Source organism: Momordica charantia (genome assembly GCF_013281855.1).
Source record: "Momordica charantia cultivar OHB3-1 chromosome 7 unlocalized genomic scaffold, Mcharantia_2.0 BLBB01000007.1, whole genome shotgun sequence".
In the NCBI taxonomy this organism is placed as follows: domain Eukaryota; kingdom Viridiplantae; phylum Streptophyta; class Magnoliopsida; order Cucurbitales; family Cucurbitaceae; genus Momordica; species Momordica charantia.
In genome coordinates, this window is record NW_028275165.1 from 16,016,101 (window position 1) to 16,034,064 (window position 17,964).

General features: G+C 32.4%; 2 protein-coding genes and 1 non-coding gene across 6 annotated transcripts; all 3 read left to right on the forward strand.

Moving 5' to 3' along the window:
• The first annotated feature begins 5,734 nt into the window (after positions 1–5,734).
• On the forward strand, positions 5,735–7,656 carry LOC111023109 (putative rRNA-processing protein EBP2 homolog). The gene is made up of 2 exons (XM_022300464.2): positions 5,735–5,893; positions 6,570–7,656. The coding sequence occupies exon 2, from the start codon at positions 6,577–6,579 to the stop codon at positions 7,468–7,470; it is 894 nt and encodes a 297-aa protein (XP_022156156.1). The 5' UTR covers positions 5,735–5,893; positions 6,570–6,576; the 3' UTR covers positions 7,471–7,656.
• Positions 7,657–10,956: 3,300 nt separating this feature from the next.
• Positions 10,957–14,604, forward strand: LOC111023070 (denosine deaminases acting on tRNA). 4 transcript variants are annotated; one of them, XM_022300409.2, is made up of 9 exons: positions 10,957–11,169; positions 11,250–11,370; positions 11,446–11,711; positions 11,855–11,968; positions 12,359–12,528; positions 12,628–12,700; positions 12,788–12,907; positions 12,992–13,079; positions 14,233–14,604. In XM_022300409.2, the coding sequence occupies exons 1-8, from the start codon at positions 11,013–11,015 to the stop codon at positions 13,075–13,077; spliced, it is 1,107 nt and encodes a 368-aa protein (XP_022156101.1). In that variant the 5' UTR covers positions 10,957–11,012; the 3' UTR covers positions 13,078–13,079; positions 14,233–14,604. The 4 variants fall into 4 exon arrangements, with proteins under 4 accessions (XP_022156101.1, XP_022156100.1, XP_022156099.1 ...); XM_022300408.2 differs by having other exon boundaries at positions 10,958–11,169; positions 11,271–11,370; positions 12,628–12,704; XM_022300407.2 differs by having other exon boundaries at positions 10,959–11,169; positions 12,359–12,519; positions 12,628–12,704.
• Positions 14,605–15,935: 1,331 nt separating this feature from the next.
• On the forward strand, positions 15,936–16,009 carry TRNAV-CAC (transfer RNA valine (anticodon CAC)). The gene has a single exon. It is a non-coding gene; the product is annotated as a tRNA-Val (tRNA).
• The last annotated feature ends 1,955 nt before the right edge of the window (positions 16,010–17,964 follow it).

Sequence of the window (17,964 nt, forward strand, 5' to 3'; positions counted from 1 at the left end):
TGTTGCAGAACAGAAATTTTTGAAACAGAATAAAATATTATGAAATAAATAGGAGCGTGTAGGGACGAAAATATGATTTAAATTAAAAATTAAGTGTACCCTAAAAATTAGGTTAAATATGTAATTTACTTAATCTCCATGGATTTCAAATTGAATTATTTTGCTTGCTACTAGATAAATTGAGTTAAATTTAACAATCAATAAACATGAAGGTTGGCATCTTTATCCTTGCATGGTATTAAACTAAATATATATATATATATCAAATCACGTTTTTCCTTAAATTAAAATTCCTAGCCAAAAAATGATTGACGATTTTGACAGGATTTCATTGAATGTTAATGTAAATAATTTAATTTTATTTAACCTAATTTTTTATTAATAAATTAATTTTTTAGTACTAATAAATTGAGATTAAGAGTCCATATCAGTGAATTTTTAATTTATTTTTCTTTCGCGTAAACATTTAAACAAAAAAAATTATTATTTTAAACGGATGTGGGTAAGGAGTAGTGGGATTGGCGGCGATAGAGTAAGGGGCCGCGGTGCGGTAGGCCAGGGGAGTTTTTTTTTTTTTTTTAAAGCTTTTTAATTGCTATTTTAAATCTTTGTAAAGATGGCGTAAGCTTTTCAAGAAACGAAACTAGGAAAATAAGGTAGAACAATCCGAAGCAATTAAACTGAAAATTTTAGAAGGACCCATTTCAAACCAAATAAGGTCCAAATGTCGAAGAACAACCATTTGTGCCAATTTATGAGCTAGTGCATTACTTTCACGATGTGTGGATGAAACATCTCAGTAAGAAGGCACTTCACCTTAGACAAATCCTCAATATCCTGAGTGAGGGATTGGAAACATCGAAAAGAGTCAAACTAGAGAATAATGGGTCGAAAACCCGCCTCACTCGCTAACAGAAGACCGTGATGAAATGCCAGAGCCTCTCCAAATCGACTAAAGCGCAATGGCGAAGGGACAAGGATTCTGCCAAGAGAAGAAGACCTCTGTATTTACTTGAACCAACCATCTTAAGGAGGTTGCCAGCGACATAAAAGACGATCACCATTGGGAGCCACCACCCCAAGCCGCCGAAGATTAACAAACCTATAAGAGCGCAGAGTCTGGCGCCCAACTCCCAATAGTACCAACTGGATGTTCACCCAACGTATGCACACAGTTTCGAGAATTCCAGATACCAAAGGAAAATCGAGAGCTCCTTAAAATATGGGACCGACAAAATATCCTGCAACTTAGATAATAAAAAAGAACATACTCAACAAAGACCGTTGATGTTGATATGGGGCAAACTTTGGTTGAACCCAAAAAGAGCAAACCACATTATAGAACCAAAAAAGATGTAACACATCGTCCCTCAACAAACCACAAAACTGACAGAAATTGAGAACAGAAACACCTCGTCGAGAAAGTGTCGTACACGTGGGAAGCTAGTGATCCCGACAGAGATGCCAAAGAAAAATTTTCACCTTCCTCGATAAACACATTTCCCAAACCCCCTTCAACCAATGTCATACCAACTCCGTCGAAGAAGAATAGGACCCAGTTATACGATATTGAAACCTAGGGCCGACTAATCTGACTAATATTGAACTTGGTAAAATGAAATGGTTGAATAATTGAAAAATGAGATTATTCAAGATTACACATTGAATGCTAAGATTATTCAGAAATAATTGAAAAGTGTGTTTCTGGTAGTAGATCCATAATAAAAAAAAGTGTGACTGTTCTAGAAGAAATGAAACAAAAGATACGGTAGAGCGAAATTGAAGATCTAATGCTCAAACTTCAAAAGACCAAAAAAATATTTTATCATAAATATATTTAAACCTAAACCTATTGCCCATATGAGCTTAGCTCAACGTTCAATGTATTTTGTTCTTTTTCTAGATGTCAGATGTTCAATGTGAAGGGATGTGAATTCCGGAGTGGAAACGAATTTTCGTTGCTGATTTTCGGGATACAAAATCGAATTACAAAGTATCCTGTTCAATCCGTTGTTCTTCTGTCCAATCAAATATCCCGGTCGAGCTGGCTTGGCTGGTACATCAATCGGCATATTGCTTGTTTGGTACACATATCTTTCAATGTCAATCAAGTTCTCGAATTCATTCCCCTTGCCTTTTGAGCTGAGCTGAGGAAAACGTGCAGAATTTCCATTTTATGAGCTTTACAAGCTTTAAGAGAGAATAGGGAGTAAGTAAGGGGAAAAAGAGGCTATAAGTAGGCCGTTTGCTATTGCTAGTTGGGCTGCTCGCCTTTATACGGCTTGGCTTCGCTATCGCTCATGACTTGTATTGTGGTCGGCCTAAAAAGTAGTATTCCTACCATAAAATAATGCCGATTATCTAGTGCTAGAAGCTTCGCCAGAAGCAAGCAAGACGAGGTCGCCCCTATCTCTAAAGTTCGTAGACAAGGCTCGTTCCGTACTTGACTTACGAGCTCGTGTAGTACTCGCCCCTATCTCTAAAGGGGCTTATGCACTCCACTCGCTGTCGTATAAACGAGCGTTAGAGCGAGCGAGCGAAGCCTCCTACAGAGCGAAACTTTACCTTTGAAGAACGTTTCTTCAACGAGTTTCCCTCGAACACCACCATTATGTCTTCCTCGCTATCCTCTTGGGTCTCAGGATCATGCTGGTGGGAGCAATTCTTTGGAACGAGAGGGAGAGATTGAGCTTCTTGAGAGAGATCTGGGGGATGTCTTTTTTTCCACTGTTCTGTTTTGTTTTCAGAAAACAGTGAAGAAGAAGAATAATGACGTAGGGTAACTCCCCACGTCACAGCAACCCCCCACTCCCCTGCAATTTTGCAGGGGGTTAATATTAATAAGAATATTAATAATAATATTAATATTAATATATATATATATATATTTATAATATATAATAATAATTAAAATATATATATAATAATATATATATAATAATTAATATATATAAAATTAATTAATCAAATTAATTAATATAATTAATTATTAATCCAATTAATAATTAATAAATATATATATACATAAATAATTAACACTTAATTATTTATTATAAAATTAGAATCATATTCTAAAACATTACTCTCGTATAAGCTATAGTTTTAATGTACATCTTATGCACATTATTTTTAACCTATAGTTTTAATATGAATCTTATTCATATTAATTTTATTTGAATCTCATTCAAATAATATCTCTCATAATATATAGTTTTAATTCACAATTAACTATATATTATAATGTATCAATATACATATAATCCCTTTAAGTAATTTGAACAATTCAAATTCTTCCAAAAACTTGATCCTCGTTTTACCCGTTATGAGCTAGCAAGGGGACCTAATGGACCTACAGATCCGAAGCTCCAACGATGCAAGATTAATCGGTCAAACTCATTGACCGAGTTAATCTAGATTCGTTAACTACGGGTCATTCCACTAAAGACCTGCAGTTTCACTCTTCTCACTGCAGAATGTTTTCGTGTCCATGGATATATGACCATTAATGACGAGTTAATCCTTCACGAGTGTTCGTCACTCAAATTGGGTCAAATTATCGTTTTACCCCTGAGTTACATCTTACTCCTTAAACACCACTGCTCCTCTAATGAACAACCTGGTTATGTCCAACCAATAACCGGAAGTCCCTCTCGGCCAATGAAAGGGTGGGGCCCCTTGTTCAGTCCCGGAGTCAGCATTTAAGGGAACACTCATCTACTCCCCTAAAGTCGGGGAGGAGTGAATTCCATCTTGTGAAGTTATGTTCCCAGCTCCCCACTCGGTCTCGTCCCCAAAATGGTAGGAATGTTGAGTCAGCGACTCGGGCCACTCTCACCCATACAGATCAAAGGACGAGCCCTCACGGGCGGAGTCCATAACTCACTCAGGATTGAGAATGAGTTGCCTGGTCATCCTAAGAAATAGCAATCTATTAGTTAACGGTGTTACACCTAAAGATTGCCTATTTTGCGGTTCGGTCTTATACAAACTCATTGTATAGGATACCCCCACTCGCATGTCTCCACACAAACGACCTGGATCGAGTCGTCTGTAACCTTTACAGAGTGGGTCGTATCCATAGTGTTGCCAGGATAAGGTACCCAGCCTTATCCATATACTATAGACCCTTTAGGTTATATTCACGGGATATTATCCATTCATATATCAGGGGTATATCAAATATATACCCAGTATATCAACTATATACCCAGTATATATACTGTCCCGATTACATCACAAATAACCTTGGATGTTTAGTTTATTGGATTTTGGATAATGCAAAGCTATGATTCAACAACAAATTTATTGAATAAAACTTTATTAAATAGACATTTGTTTTTACAAAATACAAACTACGAGTTTAGGGCAACACACCCAACACAATGTTCCATCTTCACTTGTTGTACTTAAAATAAAATAAGGATGTGTTCGGAAGTGACAATAGAACGAGTGATTTTTCATCAAAAATCACCGTCCAAATGATACCTTCAAAATCAATATAATAATGATTTTAAATTTTTTAAAAATCAACTTTTAAATATGTCAAATATGATCAATAAAATGAAGTAATTTTGACAATGAAAAAAATGATTTCTCAAACACACCTTAAAATTTATAATATTGAAAATTTATTAAACCTGTTAAACCTTGAGGGGGTGTTTGGTTCGCTGCCATGGTTTGTTTATTAAGTCTGGGTTTGTTAAGTGTGTGTTTTGTATTTTGTTAAACTAGCTTTATTAAACTTGTATTCGATTGGATGAATTATAATTTTCTTTTAAAAAAATATAATTTATAAACTAATTATTTAATTAAAATAATTTAAATTACATTTAAATTATTCGACTTCAGGTTAAATAAATCAATTTTCTTATGAATTTAGGTATACTATTTTAAAGATAGGTAAAATATTTTTAATACATTTGTGCATCCAATTTTTTTTTCCAATGATTAATTTTTAATATAAATATTCAATTATCTATGAAAATATTTTTGAAGTAATTATCAAAGTTTAAACAAGAGTATACAAATTCATTAGACATAAATTTTACTCTAGAGAAAATGTTATCAACAATTTATTTAATTTTTCACTATTTACTATCTTAAGTAAATTTGATACTTAATTATTCTAAAAAAAATTGATTACTTGGTTATTATCAACATTAGTATTAAATTTCACTTATTTTTATTTGAACATTACATTTTATTACAAGCGAAAACCTTTTAAATAATACTTATTTAAAAACTATTAACTTCATAAGTTAAAAAGAAGATATAAAATTAAAATAAATAATTATACAAAATTATAACGTATTTTACAAGTGTGATAGTGATAACAAAAAGTAAATAAAAATGGTACGATATGATAGGAAAAAAAAACTTTATTACATATCATTTTAATTAAGTTGATTTACTTCTTTATAATTAAAATTAAAATTAATTAATTTCTTCATTTATTTGATATATTTAATTAAAAAAATAATACATTTTAGAAGAGGGAATAAAGACAGAATATACACTATAACAATTTGGGGAGTACAAAATAAATTACTGTAGCAACATGAGGAGTGAAATAATATTTATTGTAGTAAATTTGGAATGAAATAATATTTACTGTAGCAAACTCGATGAATCAAAGATGAGTTTGTCTTAACAAATCCTACTCTCCGTTTTGAAAACGAGAGACCAAACACCTGAGCTATGAGATATTTTTTAAAATTAAAAAACCTAAGACAAACTTTTTAAAAATTCCGCATAAAACTTGTAATTTACTATTTGAGTTTTCATTCTAGGGCACTCTTCTCTCACGCACGCACTCTTTCGTCTTCTCATCCCACGCAGCTGCGGCCGCCGCCGCCGCCGCCGACGAACTCTCTCTCTCACTCATTACTCACCGGTAATCTCTCTCTCTCTCGTTCTCTATAGCTTTATCTGGACCTTCTTGCCATTCTGACTTCTCCAATGGATTGCTTTCCACCTGTGATTTGCCAAGCAAGTTTTCAGTGAACTAGATTCGAATGAAACGATCTCTCTCTCTCAAATGTTTCAATTCTTACATTTTAAATTTCCAGCATCGTAATGGCTTCCCCCCCTCCCTCTTTAAAGATTATCAAAATTGAATGTGGTTAATTGCTATGCTATTGTCTATCTCTGCTTAAAGAGTAACCTAACAAGCATTTGTTTGAATTTCGATTGAGGTCCTTAGTCCGTATTCGTAATCTTTTTCAGTAGCCTGCAAATGTTGCTAATGCAATTGCTCCTTTGGTATGGCATTGAATAGCATAGCAATTGAGTGTTGTTAATTTATATGCTATTGTCTCCCTCTGTCTAAAGAGTAACCTAACAATCATTTGTTTGAATTTTGATTGAGGTCCATAGTCCGTATTATTAATCTTAATCTTTTTTTACTAGCCTGCAAATGTTGCTAATATAATTGTTCTTTACTGGGTGACAGTTCTGGTATCAACTGGTATAAAACTCCTTCCTGATAGAGTTGATTTCGTCACATATTTTTGGGATACAATGTAGCAAGTTTAGACGTCTAACCTTATTGATTGCCATTGTTTCGATAGGTTTTAAATGGGTGTATTAGATAAAGCTGATTCCTTCTTAGATGAGGATACAATGGAAGATGAGGATCTTGATAGTGAGGATTCTGATTTTGAATCTGAATCCGAAGAAGAAGAAGAAGATGTGAAATTGTCTGAACCATCAAAGAATGCAATATATAATGCAGACGGTCTCCTCGATAAGCTTGGAGATACTAGCTGGCCGGAAAATGCGGGATGGATACACAGGTTATCTCTTGATATTGATCAAGAAAAAGAGGTGGATGTGAATGATGATCTAGCTAGAGAGCTTGCATTCTATACACAGGCTTTGCAGGGGGCAAGAATGGCCTTTGAGAAGTTCCAATCTTTAGGACTCCCGTTTCTCAGACCTGCAGACTATTATGCTGAGATGGTGAAGACAGATACTCACATGGAGAAAGTGAAGGGTCGGCTGCTGGCCGAGCAGAGAAAGATGGAGGAGGCCGACGAAAGAAGGAAGGCTAGAGAAGCGAAGAGGTTAGCTAAAGAGATACAAGCTCAGAAGCTAAAGGAGAGGGCTAAGCAGAAGAAAGAAGAGATTGAATCCGTCAAGAAATGGAGGAAGCAGAGGCAAAAGAGTGGCTTTGCTGGAGGCGATAAAGGGGGCGAGATGGACTTAACCTTTGAAGATGGAAAGACATTTGAGAGGTCCGGTAAGAAGAGGCCAGGGGTGTCTCCAGGCGACCGCTCGGGAGGGAAGACAAGACATGGAGGAGGTGGAAAGGGGAAAAATCCGAAGAAGAAGAGAGACTTCAGAGATTCCAAGTTCGGATTCGGCGGGAGGAAGAGTTTGAAAAAGCAGAACACAGCTGAGACAACAAGTGATATTAGGGACTTCAACAAAGGAAGTTTGTCGAGTAACAAAAAGAGAAAGAGATCATAAATTAATGCAAGTTTAGAAAAGGTGCGGATGGTCAGATCAACCTATAGTTAAACTTTCTTTAAATTTTCATTCTGTAATGCTGCGATCATTTTTGGTAATCCTACAAGATGTAAACTTGAGGCTTATAATTTGTATTTCTTGTTCAAGAAATATTGATTTTGGTAGTTATTTTTCTTTATTGTGCAATTATGGTTTTTGAATAGATTTGATGATGCATCAATACTTTTGTAGATGATTCTTAATACTTTGTAGATGATTCTTGAGTAGGGATGGCAAAAATATCTGCGCGGGACATGATTCCTGTGACCCCCGGTCAAATTGGGGATTAATCGGGTTCCCCGGTGGGGATGGGGTGGGGATGGGGATCGGTCCCCCTGCCTGGCCCCGTTGCCATCCCTATTCTTGAGTTTGCTTTGAATTTGGTTAAAGAGATGGTTAAATCGAATTATCTGAGTGTATTTGGATTAATTTTCAAGTTCTGTTTCATAGGTTTTGATATAGATTTTAACAAGGATATACAAAATTTACGTTTTTTTTCATGATCATTTTCTTTCAGGTAATTAATATTGTTGTTGTTATTTTGGAGATGGGATTATTATTGCTGGGAAATGAATTCTGGAGATTTGAGAAAAAGGTTAATGTCTAAATTAATTTTAATTGTTTATTTACTAAATAATTAACTATCTTGCATAAATATTTAATTAAATTGAAATTTCTTAATAAAATTGGAGCAAAATCTATAAAACAAACACAACAATTTAACTCCTAGTTATTATCTTATATATTCAAATGGATATATTTTTTATCCTAGGCACAAATGACAACAAGAAAGTTTTCAATAACTGTTATTTGAAAGTCGAGAAATGATTTCAAATTCTTTTTGATCTCGAGCTTATTGCGTTAATTTTTGGTTCAAACCAACCTAACCAAAAATACGCCTGCTTTCTTTCTTCTTGACCTAGGTAAGGTAACTATTTAACTCGTTTTATTATATTAAATTACAAATTTAATCAAACCATTAGATTTGTATCTGATAAGCCATTGAATTTTATCAAGTATCTAACAAATTGATGAACTTTTAATTTTGTATCTAATAGGTCTTAGAACGTGGAAAAGTGAGGTCTAAACTTTTAATTTTGTATTTAAGGGTCCGTTTGATAACCATTTCGTTTTTTATTTTTGGTTTTTAGTTTTTCAAAAAGAATTGTTTGATAACCGATTCAATTTTCTGATTTTTGTTTTTCAAAACCATTTTAAAATTTCTATGTAAATTTCAAATTAAAAAAAAGTAGTTTTCAAAAATAGATTTTTGTTTTTCAAAATTTGATTTTTTCTTTTAATACTCAACTTTTTTTTTTCTTTCTCATATTTATCTCTAAAAAATTTATCTCACTCTAAAATTTTTTTATTTTTAAATTTCTCTCTGCAAACTTTATTTTTCTATCTCTAAAATTTTCATATTTTGAATATTTATTATCATTTGTGTCTTTCCAAAATTCTCTATATTTTTCCTAACATACCCTCTAAAAATTTAATATTTTTCATAACTTTTTTCTCTCTAAAATTTCATCTTTTATAACTTTTGTTTCTCTCCATCATCTATTTTTTGCTCTGAAAATTATATTTTATTTTCTTGTTCAATTTTCTTTCATCGTAACTTTTATTTGGTCTTTGTATTTATTTATTTTCTCTAAAAATTATTTTTGAATCTTGTTATTATCTTCTTTTTTTCTTTAACATATATTTTCCTCTCCAATTTATTTTTTCTATAGTTTTTTCTTTTTTTTTATTTAACTTTTCTTTCACTATTTTTTTTTTCTAAATTTTTTTATTTATCTCTCTAAGATTTATCTTCTGAAAGTTTATTTACAACCCTCTAAACTTGTATTTTCATATCTCTACATTAGGGGGAAGACAAAAATTTTCACAGGGTCGGGTTCCAAAAATAGGAAATGAATGTCCCGACCCCATTCCCGTCCCCGATTCCATTTTTTAAATAATTAATATATATTTATTACACTTTTTTATACTTAAATTATAAAAATAATTAAAAACAATTATAAAACCGATAATTTTTCTCGAGAAACATCTCTCGGACCCAAGAACGAGGTGGAGACGGAGACTAAAAATTTTCACGAGAGGATGGGGGAGAGCATCCTCACTCGCACGCACACCATTGTCATCTCTACACTACATAAAATTTTCTCTAACAAAAAACTAAAAATGATTATCAAACATATATGGAAAACAAAAACCCAAAATCTAAAAACAAGAAAAACTAAAAACCAAAAACTAAAATGGTTATCAAAGGGACCCTAATAGATCTATAGCCTTTCAATTTTGTACCAATAATCATTGACCTATTCTACATTTTTTACCACTAATCTATTAGACACAACAATGAAAGTTTATGATTCCACTAAACACAAAATTCAATTTTATGTCTATTAGATTTATTAATTTTAAAAAATGTCAAATAAGCCACTAACTTATTAGACAAAAAGTTGAAAGTTTAGAAACCTTTAAATATTAGATCTTTTAAAACCATTAATTGATGAACCATTAAATATTAGATCTTATATTTTTTTTTTCTCCTATAAATTTTTTGTCTTGATTTTTCTTTTTTGCAAAAATTTTGAAATTTTTTCTTAGTATTTTGCCACTAGTTGAATTGTGAACTAATGTACCACAAGTTGATAAATAAAACTTGAGTACACTAAATTCATGCACCACATTATAATAAAAATTAACTTAAATGACAAACTAATTTCGAATCAATCAATAAAAGTTTCGTACACAAGTTGATTTATACGATAAAAACTCATGTACCACATGATGACCATCTTCTCGAGTGAGCTTCACGACGAGGTTGAGGCGTAGCAATATGTGATGATGAATGATGAATTATATCATTCATATGTTGTTGTGTTACCTCAATAGGTGATAGTTGTAGTAATAAATTTGGTGATGAATTGAAGTTGATGTGATGATTGAATGAACTATAAGGGTAGGAATCGTAACAAAATCTAACTAAAAAATAAAAAATAAAAAGGAGGGAGGAATAGGATCACCTCCCGCAACATTTGGTGGAGGTGGCGACGGATGGTAGTGCAACGACGACTGAGTTGAGAGAGGAGAGGAAGAGAGAGAGAATTAGAGTTTTTGGTTTGAAAATGCAAGGTGGGAGAGGGGTGGGGTGAAGACCGAACTTGTGTACATTACACACAATTTTCTACAACACACCTGACTCCAATTGTGCGTCGTTGGAGCCACATTCACACAACTCGTGTGTATTGCATACGAGTTTACCGAATACGCGTACATTGGATGCGAGTTTGCTATCCACTTTTGAAATTAGTTGAAAAGTACCCTATTTTTGTTTTTTATTTTTTAAATTACATTATTTAAAAAAAACCCCATTTATTACCCTTCTTCTTTTAAATTAAATAAAATATTTCATTTTCTTTTCTAATCTTTCATTAAGTCATTATAGTACAAGAAACTTTTTGATTTCCGTTGCGTGACAGTGTGAGAAAGAAACAATGGCGGACTGTTCTTCTTCTTGTTCTTCATTGTGGGGAGAGGCGATATCGGAGAAAGTATTCTCACTCTACAATACTCTTCCCAAGAAAGGCAAGCCCCAGGGTCGCGAAGTCACTGTAATCGCTGCTTTTCTTCTTTCATCTCCTTCTCCACGAGGTAATTCCCCTTCAAAACCCTAGATCATGGAACACAAATTGTTCATCGTTGTTGATTGTTCTCTGTTTTGATTAATTTAGATTTACAAGTTGTGGCGTTAGGAACGGGGACGAAGTGCCTCGGTCGCTCGCAGTTAAGCCCTAATGGCGACATTGTCAATGATTCGCATGCAGAAATAATTGCTCGGAGAGCTTTGATGAGGTTCTACTTCATTCTCCGCTTCTGCTTCTGGTTTCTGTACTTTTGTTTTGACCAATATGCTCCTCTGCTCACCAGGTTCTTCTACGCACAGATTCAACATCTGTCTCAGAACAACTGTGACAGTGAACATCACAGAATGAAAAGGTCGAGGAGTGATGATGTAAAGAACATTTTGTTTGAATTAGATGAGGAGGCTGGCGCTGGAGGAAAATATGTCATGAGAAAGGGCTGGAAACTGCATCTATACATATCTCAGTTACCATGCGGGGATGCTTCTTCTTCGACTCCCAGAAATGTCCAACCTAGGACAGAGGATGCACCACCATGTTTGATTGAGAAGGGTATGGATACACTACCAAAGACTCGAATGGAAAATAATGATTTTTCTTCATGTTTAACTGTTTAAGAGGGTAACGGAATGTAGCTTTTAACATCAAAATTTTTCTTCATTCATGGAGATTGTACGAGTGGATTCAAATTTCAGGGGATGATTCACAATGCATAGGCTTGGTTCAGAGGAAGCCTGGTCGTGGTGATACAACATTGTCAGTTAGCTGTTCAGACAAGATAGCTCGGTGGAATGTCGTTGGAGTTCAAGGTGCGTCATGTGACAGAACCATAATAGTGGCTGTGTTTAACCTTATTAATAGCATGCTGCAACAAATTTGGCTGGGTAATATTTAGTTATAATATGGCAATATGACCTTTCTCTTGTAGCCTTAGCATGTGTTTTGTGTAGCTTTTATCTTTTGAGTTATTTGAGCATGCTTGGATATATAATTTTTGACTTGGGCATTTGAACTAATATATTCTTTTTTGCCTTTCCTTTTACAAGTTTTTTTTGTTTTGCATTTTTGTAATACTGTTATGCTTATTGCTATTCAGGCACTCTATTTTATGGTTGTACACTTGTACTTGTATACCTGTCTTTGTAACTGTACAAATGTTTTTACATAACTGAAATGGTTGCCCCTCGTTCTTATATCAGGAGCTCTTCTCTCGTACTTTCTTCAGCCTGTTTATCTTTCCTCTATAACAATTGGATTGTCCCCTCATAGTGCCAAAAGTTGTATCCTAGAGGAACACATGAAAAGAGCAGTGTTTGATCGAGTACAGCCGTTTTCAGATGAGCTAATGACTCCTTTTAAGGTGAATCAGGTACATAAAAGCAGATATATTTGGTAAAATATGGCAGGACTGGATTATGAATTTATGATTTGTGACTATTTTAATTCTTTGTGTTAAGTGGATTTGCAGCCACTATTTTGCGCAGCTCCAATACCACCGAAGGAGTTTCAACACTCGGAGTCTGCTTTAAGCACTCTAACTTGTGGGTAATGTCTCAACATGATCGTATGTATGTGCAAGAGTGATCTTATAATCGTATTGTTAAATATTTTTTCTGGCTATCTGACAGGTATTCTATTTGTTGGAACAAGTCTGGCCTGCATGAGGTCATTCTTGGAACTACTGGAAGAAAGCAAGGAACCTCTGCTAAAGGGGCACAGTATCCATCTTCCGAGTCATCTTTATGCAAGTAATATTATAACTTTAAGCATTGTTTGACAAGATAGTTGATGTGATTTATCTTTTTCTCATCAGCATTATGTTAATTTCACAGGAAGCGATTGCTGGAAATATTCTGGTCGCTTAAAAGTGAATTCCCAACTAAATTTCCTGCCAGCAACATTTCCTATCGCACACTGAAGGTAAATTTGATTTCTGTTAAATCTGGACACCTCTTAAACCTTGGGGGGGAAGTGATATTAAATCTCATCTGTAGGGGTTGCCCATCATAAAAATGCATTTAGATTCTTTTTATCGTCAACCCCAAGGGTTTAATTCAATTGAGAAGTTGGATTCAAACAAAAATGGTTATCGGTTCAAAATCCTTTGGGGTTACTTGGACTGGAAAATCAATTACAAATTTTTAGACAAAACAACATTATGGGTTTAGTGGTTGTTCTATCCCAAACTTGATGAACATCTATAGGTCAAGGGATTTTCTGGTGTAAAGAGGATGAGATTCTTCGTTTTCTATTCTACATCATCATGATGTCACAGAACGGAAAATAAATAATGATAATAAATAAATAAAAACTCTCAGCAACAGATGTGCTGAAAATTTGGACAATTGTGTAATTCACAATAAAAATTAAATTTTTTTTTTATGAGAGGATTTAAAGTTGTTTACATTGCAGACCAAGCATCTAACATGGAAATTGTTTAGGTTTCACCTTCTGCTAGGTCTGGTGTTGTCAACTGAAGCATTAAATTAATTTTCAATATGTTATATAGTAGATTTTCCATACTACAGAGTGCAACATGCATCTGTTCATCTCATACTAATTTTCTCCATTTTCCTCTCGTCTGTTTTCTTGCCAACTGTAAGGAGTTAATACAGTATCCAAGGTCTGAAATTGAGTGAAGTTTGTGTTGCCAAGATAAAATAAACAAAAAAATAGCCATCTTTTATATTTTCAAAGATGCACATGAAAATGCTCAAGTAGAGTAAAATGTGGGGGAGTGCTCAAACAAGCCCATCGGGGTGTCTCGTCTTGTCCATTGGAAAGTGACTGAAAATTCTTGCTCATAGAACTAGGAAGTGCTCATGAAATTATTCAACATTAGAGTAGCAGGTTCTCACTTTTCTTCTTTTCCCTAGCGTAGTTATGAGTCTTATGACTAATCTCAAAAGCTCTTATTTTCAAAGACCTATACATGAAAGTACTGTATTTCCCTTGTCTCTGAATTACAACATACCTGAAATTGTAGTAAATTTGGTTGCACTTTCACCAAATGTTGTACCCAGTTCTTTTAATTACGACAGTCGTTTGACGTTTCAATCCAATCCATTTGCAGGATGGAGCCCGAGATTATCATTTAACGTCTAGAGTTTTCAAGGAACAACCAGCTTTCAGGAATTGGACATCGAAACCTATCAACTACAAGGTGTTCTCCTTTGAATGTCAGTAAAAGGTATGTAGGGGTGTTAGTTTGCTTTCTATTTTATTGGCACACCAAACGATGAGAGGTGAATGTTTCTGAATGAATTGCCTCCATGTTTGAGTTTGAGCAGACCCTTGCTTTTGTTTTGCCATTGAAATACTAGCTTGTTGCTTCTTTACTTCCAACCTCTGAAGCCTAACAGGACCACAAATCACTATGTAAAACACGGTTCCGCTACTCGTAAAGACACTTCTTATGATCTTGTTCTCCTTTAGCATCATTACATCGTGGTAACAGAATTTCTCAAAACGAGTATAGTTCAATGGTAATTGGCACATATCTCCAATCAGGATGCTGTGAGTTGATCTCAACCCCACGTGTACTTAAAAAAATAGAAGTTCTCTCTCTTCCCTCTCTTTTTTGATATTCATTATTAATATATCTGTATAGCTGGCAGGATGTGGAGAACGGTAATTTCATTTATTATAATCATAGTCACCGCTAGTTTATATATATTTTTTATTTAATTATTATTATTTAAATTAATTTTTAAGTTACAATTTTGTTAAAAGAAAAATAAAAAATTCAAGGTCTATGATAAAGAACAAGAGCCCCAAACAAAAAGTCCACTAATTAAGGTATTTCAAAAGCAAACACAAATGGTTAGAACAATAAAGGGTTTCATTAGTAGTTGTACAATGAAGCAAGCTTGCGGTTAAATTAATAATGATATTTAGCAAATGGTTAATTTTATTTAGATTTGAATTTCAGTCTTTTGTCTTAATATTGCCTCAATTGATGTCAACTTGTAACCTTTATTAAGTAAATTTCTGGCAATCTATTTTTAAATGCATATAGATTTTCAATTTTTTTTTTTTTGGGTGAAGGTTTACATTCCTATTTTCAAAAATAATATTTTTGATGGCTCAATCTTTTGATGTCTGAGATTTTTTTCGATGATTCATGTCATGGGTATGATTGGTGCGTTTGAGAGTGATGGTAAAATTAGTGATTTTGAAAAAAGAGATTGATTTTTCAGAATCACTATCCAAATAATGTCTAAAAATCAATTTAAAGTAATTTTAAGCTTTTTTTAAATTAAATTCTTAATTTTCCAAACATAATCAACGGTATAAATGACTTCGACTATGCCAAAATCACTTGTAAACACATTCTTACTATTTTTTAATATTAATAATGCATTTAATTTTCTTGTATATGTACCTATAAAAGATATGTAAATGAATTGATTTCCCACAAAGATATTGTAAATCGTTAGCAAAAAGCTATGAAAAGATGTAAAACATTTTTAATGAGTGTATATTTTATATACCAATCAACCACATTTTATGCCATTAGAGTTTTATAAATATATATCTATATATAAATTCTTTTTCTAATTGATTTCTTTCGTATAAGTTATAACTAATCATTTCAATTAAAGATAGATAGACAAAACTTAACCAGATAACTAAGCTTTTTGAAAAAAAAAAAAGGAAAAAAAATGCTTTAAAAAGAGGTTTTTCAGGGAGGAGCGAGAGAAAAATTGGGAGGAGAGATAAAATATTGTAATTTTATATTACAATATTAGAATATAATAATATAATCATATAATTGTCTGGGTGGTGTAGTTGGTTATCACACTAGTCTCACACACTAGAGGTCCCCGGTTCGAACCCGGGCTCAGACAATCTCAAATTTTTTTCCTTTTTCTTTTCAAAAACCTATATTTACAATTACATTTTATTAACAAAGTTTTTTATTTTTATTTTTAGTATTGTTTTAAAAATGCAATCTTTTTCTTTTTACTTTAAAATACTATATATTAAGTAGAAATGAGAAAGTGAATCTCAAATTTTTTTTTTTTTTCCTTTTTCTTTTCAAAAAACTATATTTACAATTACATTTTAGTACGAAAGTTTTTATTTTTATTATTGTTTTAAAAACACACTCTTTTTCTTTTTTTTTTCTTTAAAGATACTGTATATTAAGTAGAAATGAGAAAGTTTAAAATTTTCATTCTGAACCAAGTATAGAATAAAATTTGTAGCTCACTTTCCAAGAAAATCAACCACATTATTGTGTTGTAATGCTCGAATGAAAGAAAATCAACCCTTAGTGTTTTGCATAATAGTTTTTTTTAAAACTTATTAAAGGTATTTTTAATTTTGTATTTATTATATTCCTGATGTTTTAATTTTAATGGCGTCAATAGATGCTTAACCTATTAGACAATCTTTAAGGTTTAGGGACATAAAATTGAAAGTTTAGTGCTCGATGACGTTCTTATTTATCGTTTTATATTTTTTAGAAAAATAAGTATTTGTACGTGTTTTTTCTTTCTCATTTCTCGTTTTTTAAAATTGTCTTTCAAATTGTATAAAAATTTTAGAAATGAAAAGTCAAGTTTCTTATTTTTGTTTCCTGTTTTCAGATTTTTTCGAGACATAAGTAAAAGTATTGTTTTATTATTCTTGATTTATAACTGCATAATAAATATTAAAAATAACTAGTATAAAAATTTGAGTGTTTAATTTTAAAAAACTAATTTTCATATAAATATTTTTCTTCCTTTTCATTTAAAATTTTAGAAAACAATAATAAATGGTTACCGAATATATTTTTATATATTTTTTCAATGAAAAAAGAAAGAACAAAGAAAGAATAGTTACAAAATGTAGTTTTGTTTTTATTTATTAAAAAAGAGGAAACAAAAAACAAGAAACAGGACCAATTTAAATATCTATTAGATATCTTTTTAAAGTTTAGAGACCTATTAAACATAATCCTAAAAGTTAAAAGACTAAACTGGTAATTTAATATTGTCCTGTATTGAAAGAAAGTTGGTTTGAAAGCAAAATAGTTGGCTACTTTGGGGAAAGGTGTGACCAACCAGATTTATGATACAATTCGTAATATTTCTTGGCAATATAATCTATGTTACAAGGTAATATGGTTGTATCGTGAAATTAATCAAGATATGCATAAACTTGTTCGTACACTCACGGATATGAGTGACGAAAAGGTTTTCACCAGAATTTACCAATTTACCTTAGAAGAAGTGTTACATTCTTTTAATCTTACGAAATTTAATCCTCAAAATTTCTAAACAATTTGGGATGTTTAACTCTAGCCCCTTGACTCCCATAAATTTTCTAATTAATATTATATAAAACATACATATTTTTGTTAGGTTAAAATATATATGCGATAACTATGTAACAAGAGTTTTTGTTAATTTCTTCAATTTTCAATATAATATTAATATAATTATTATTTTTTTAGTACGACACGTAGTGGAGATTAGAATTGACCACCTTTACCATTGACATTTTCACAAAATTGAGACTTTATCGACATTGATGTTTAAAACCTTGATTAGAAGGGAATTTGAAGATATAAGCCATTAACTATTGAAGTCGAACATTAGTAAACACTAACTTACCATTAACTCAATTGGTTAAAACAGTTATTTTCAATAAGAAAATTGTGAATTCGAATCTTCAAGTACTAAAAAAAAGTCAAACATTGTAGATCTACTTAGACTTGAGTCTTGGGACTTCTATTTTTCCATCTCTTAAATACTGACAATGGGCAAAATTGATTGCCTTGTCAATGAAATTAGAAGCACTGAACTTTGTTTAA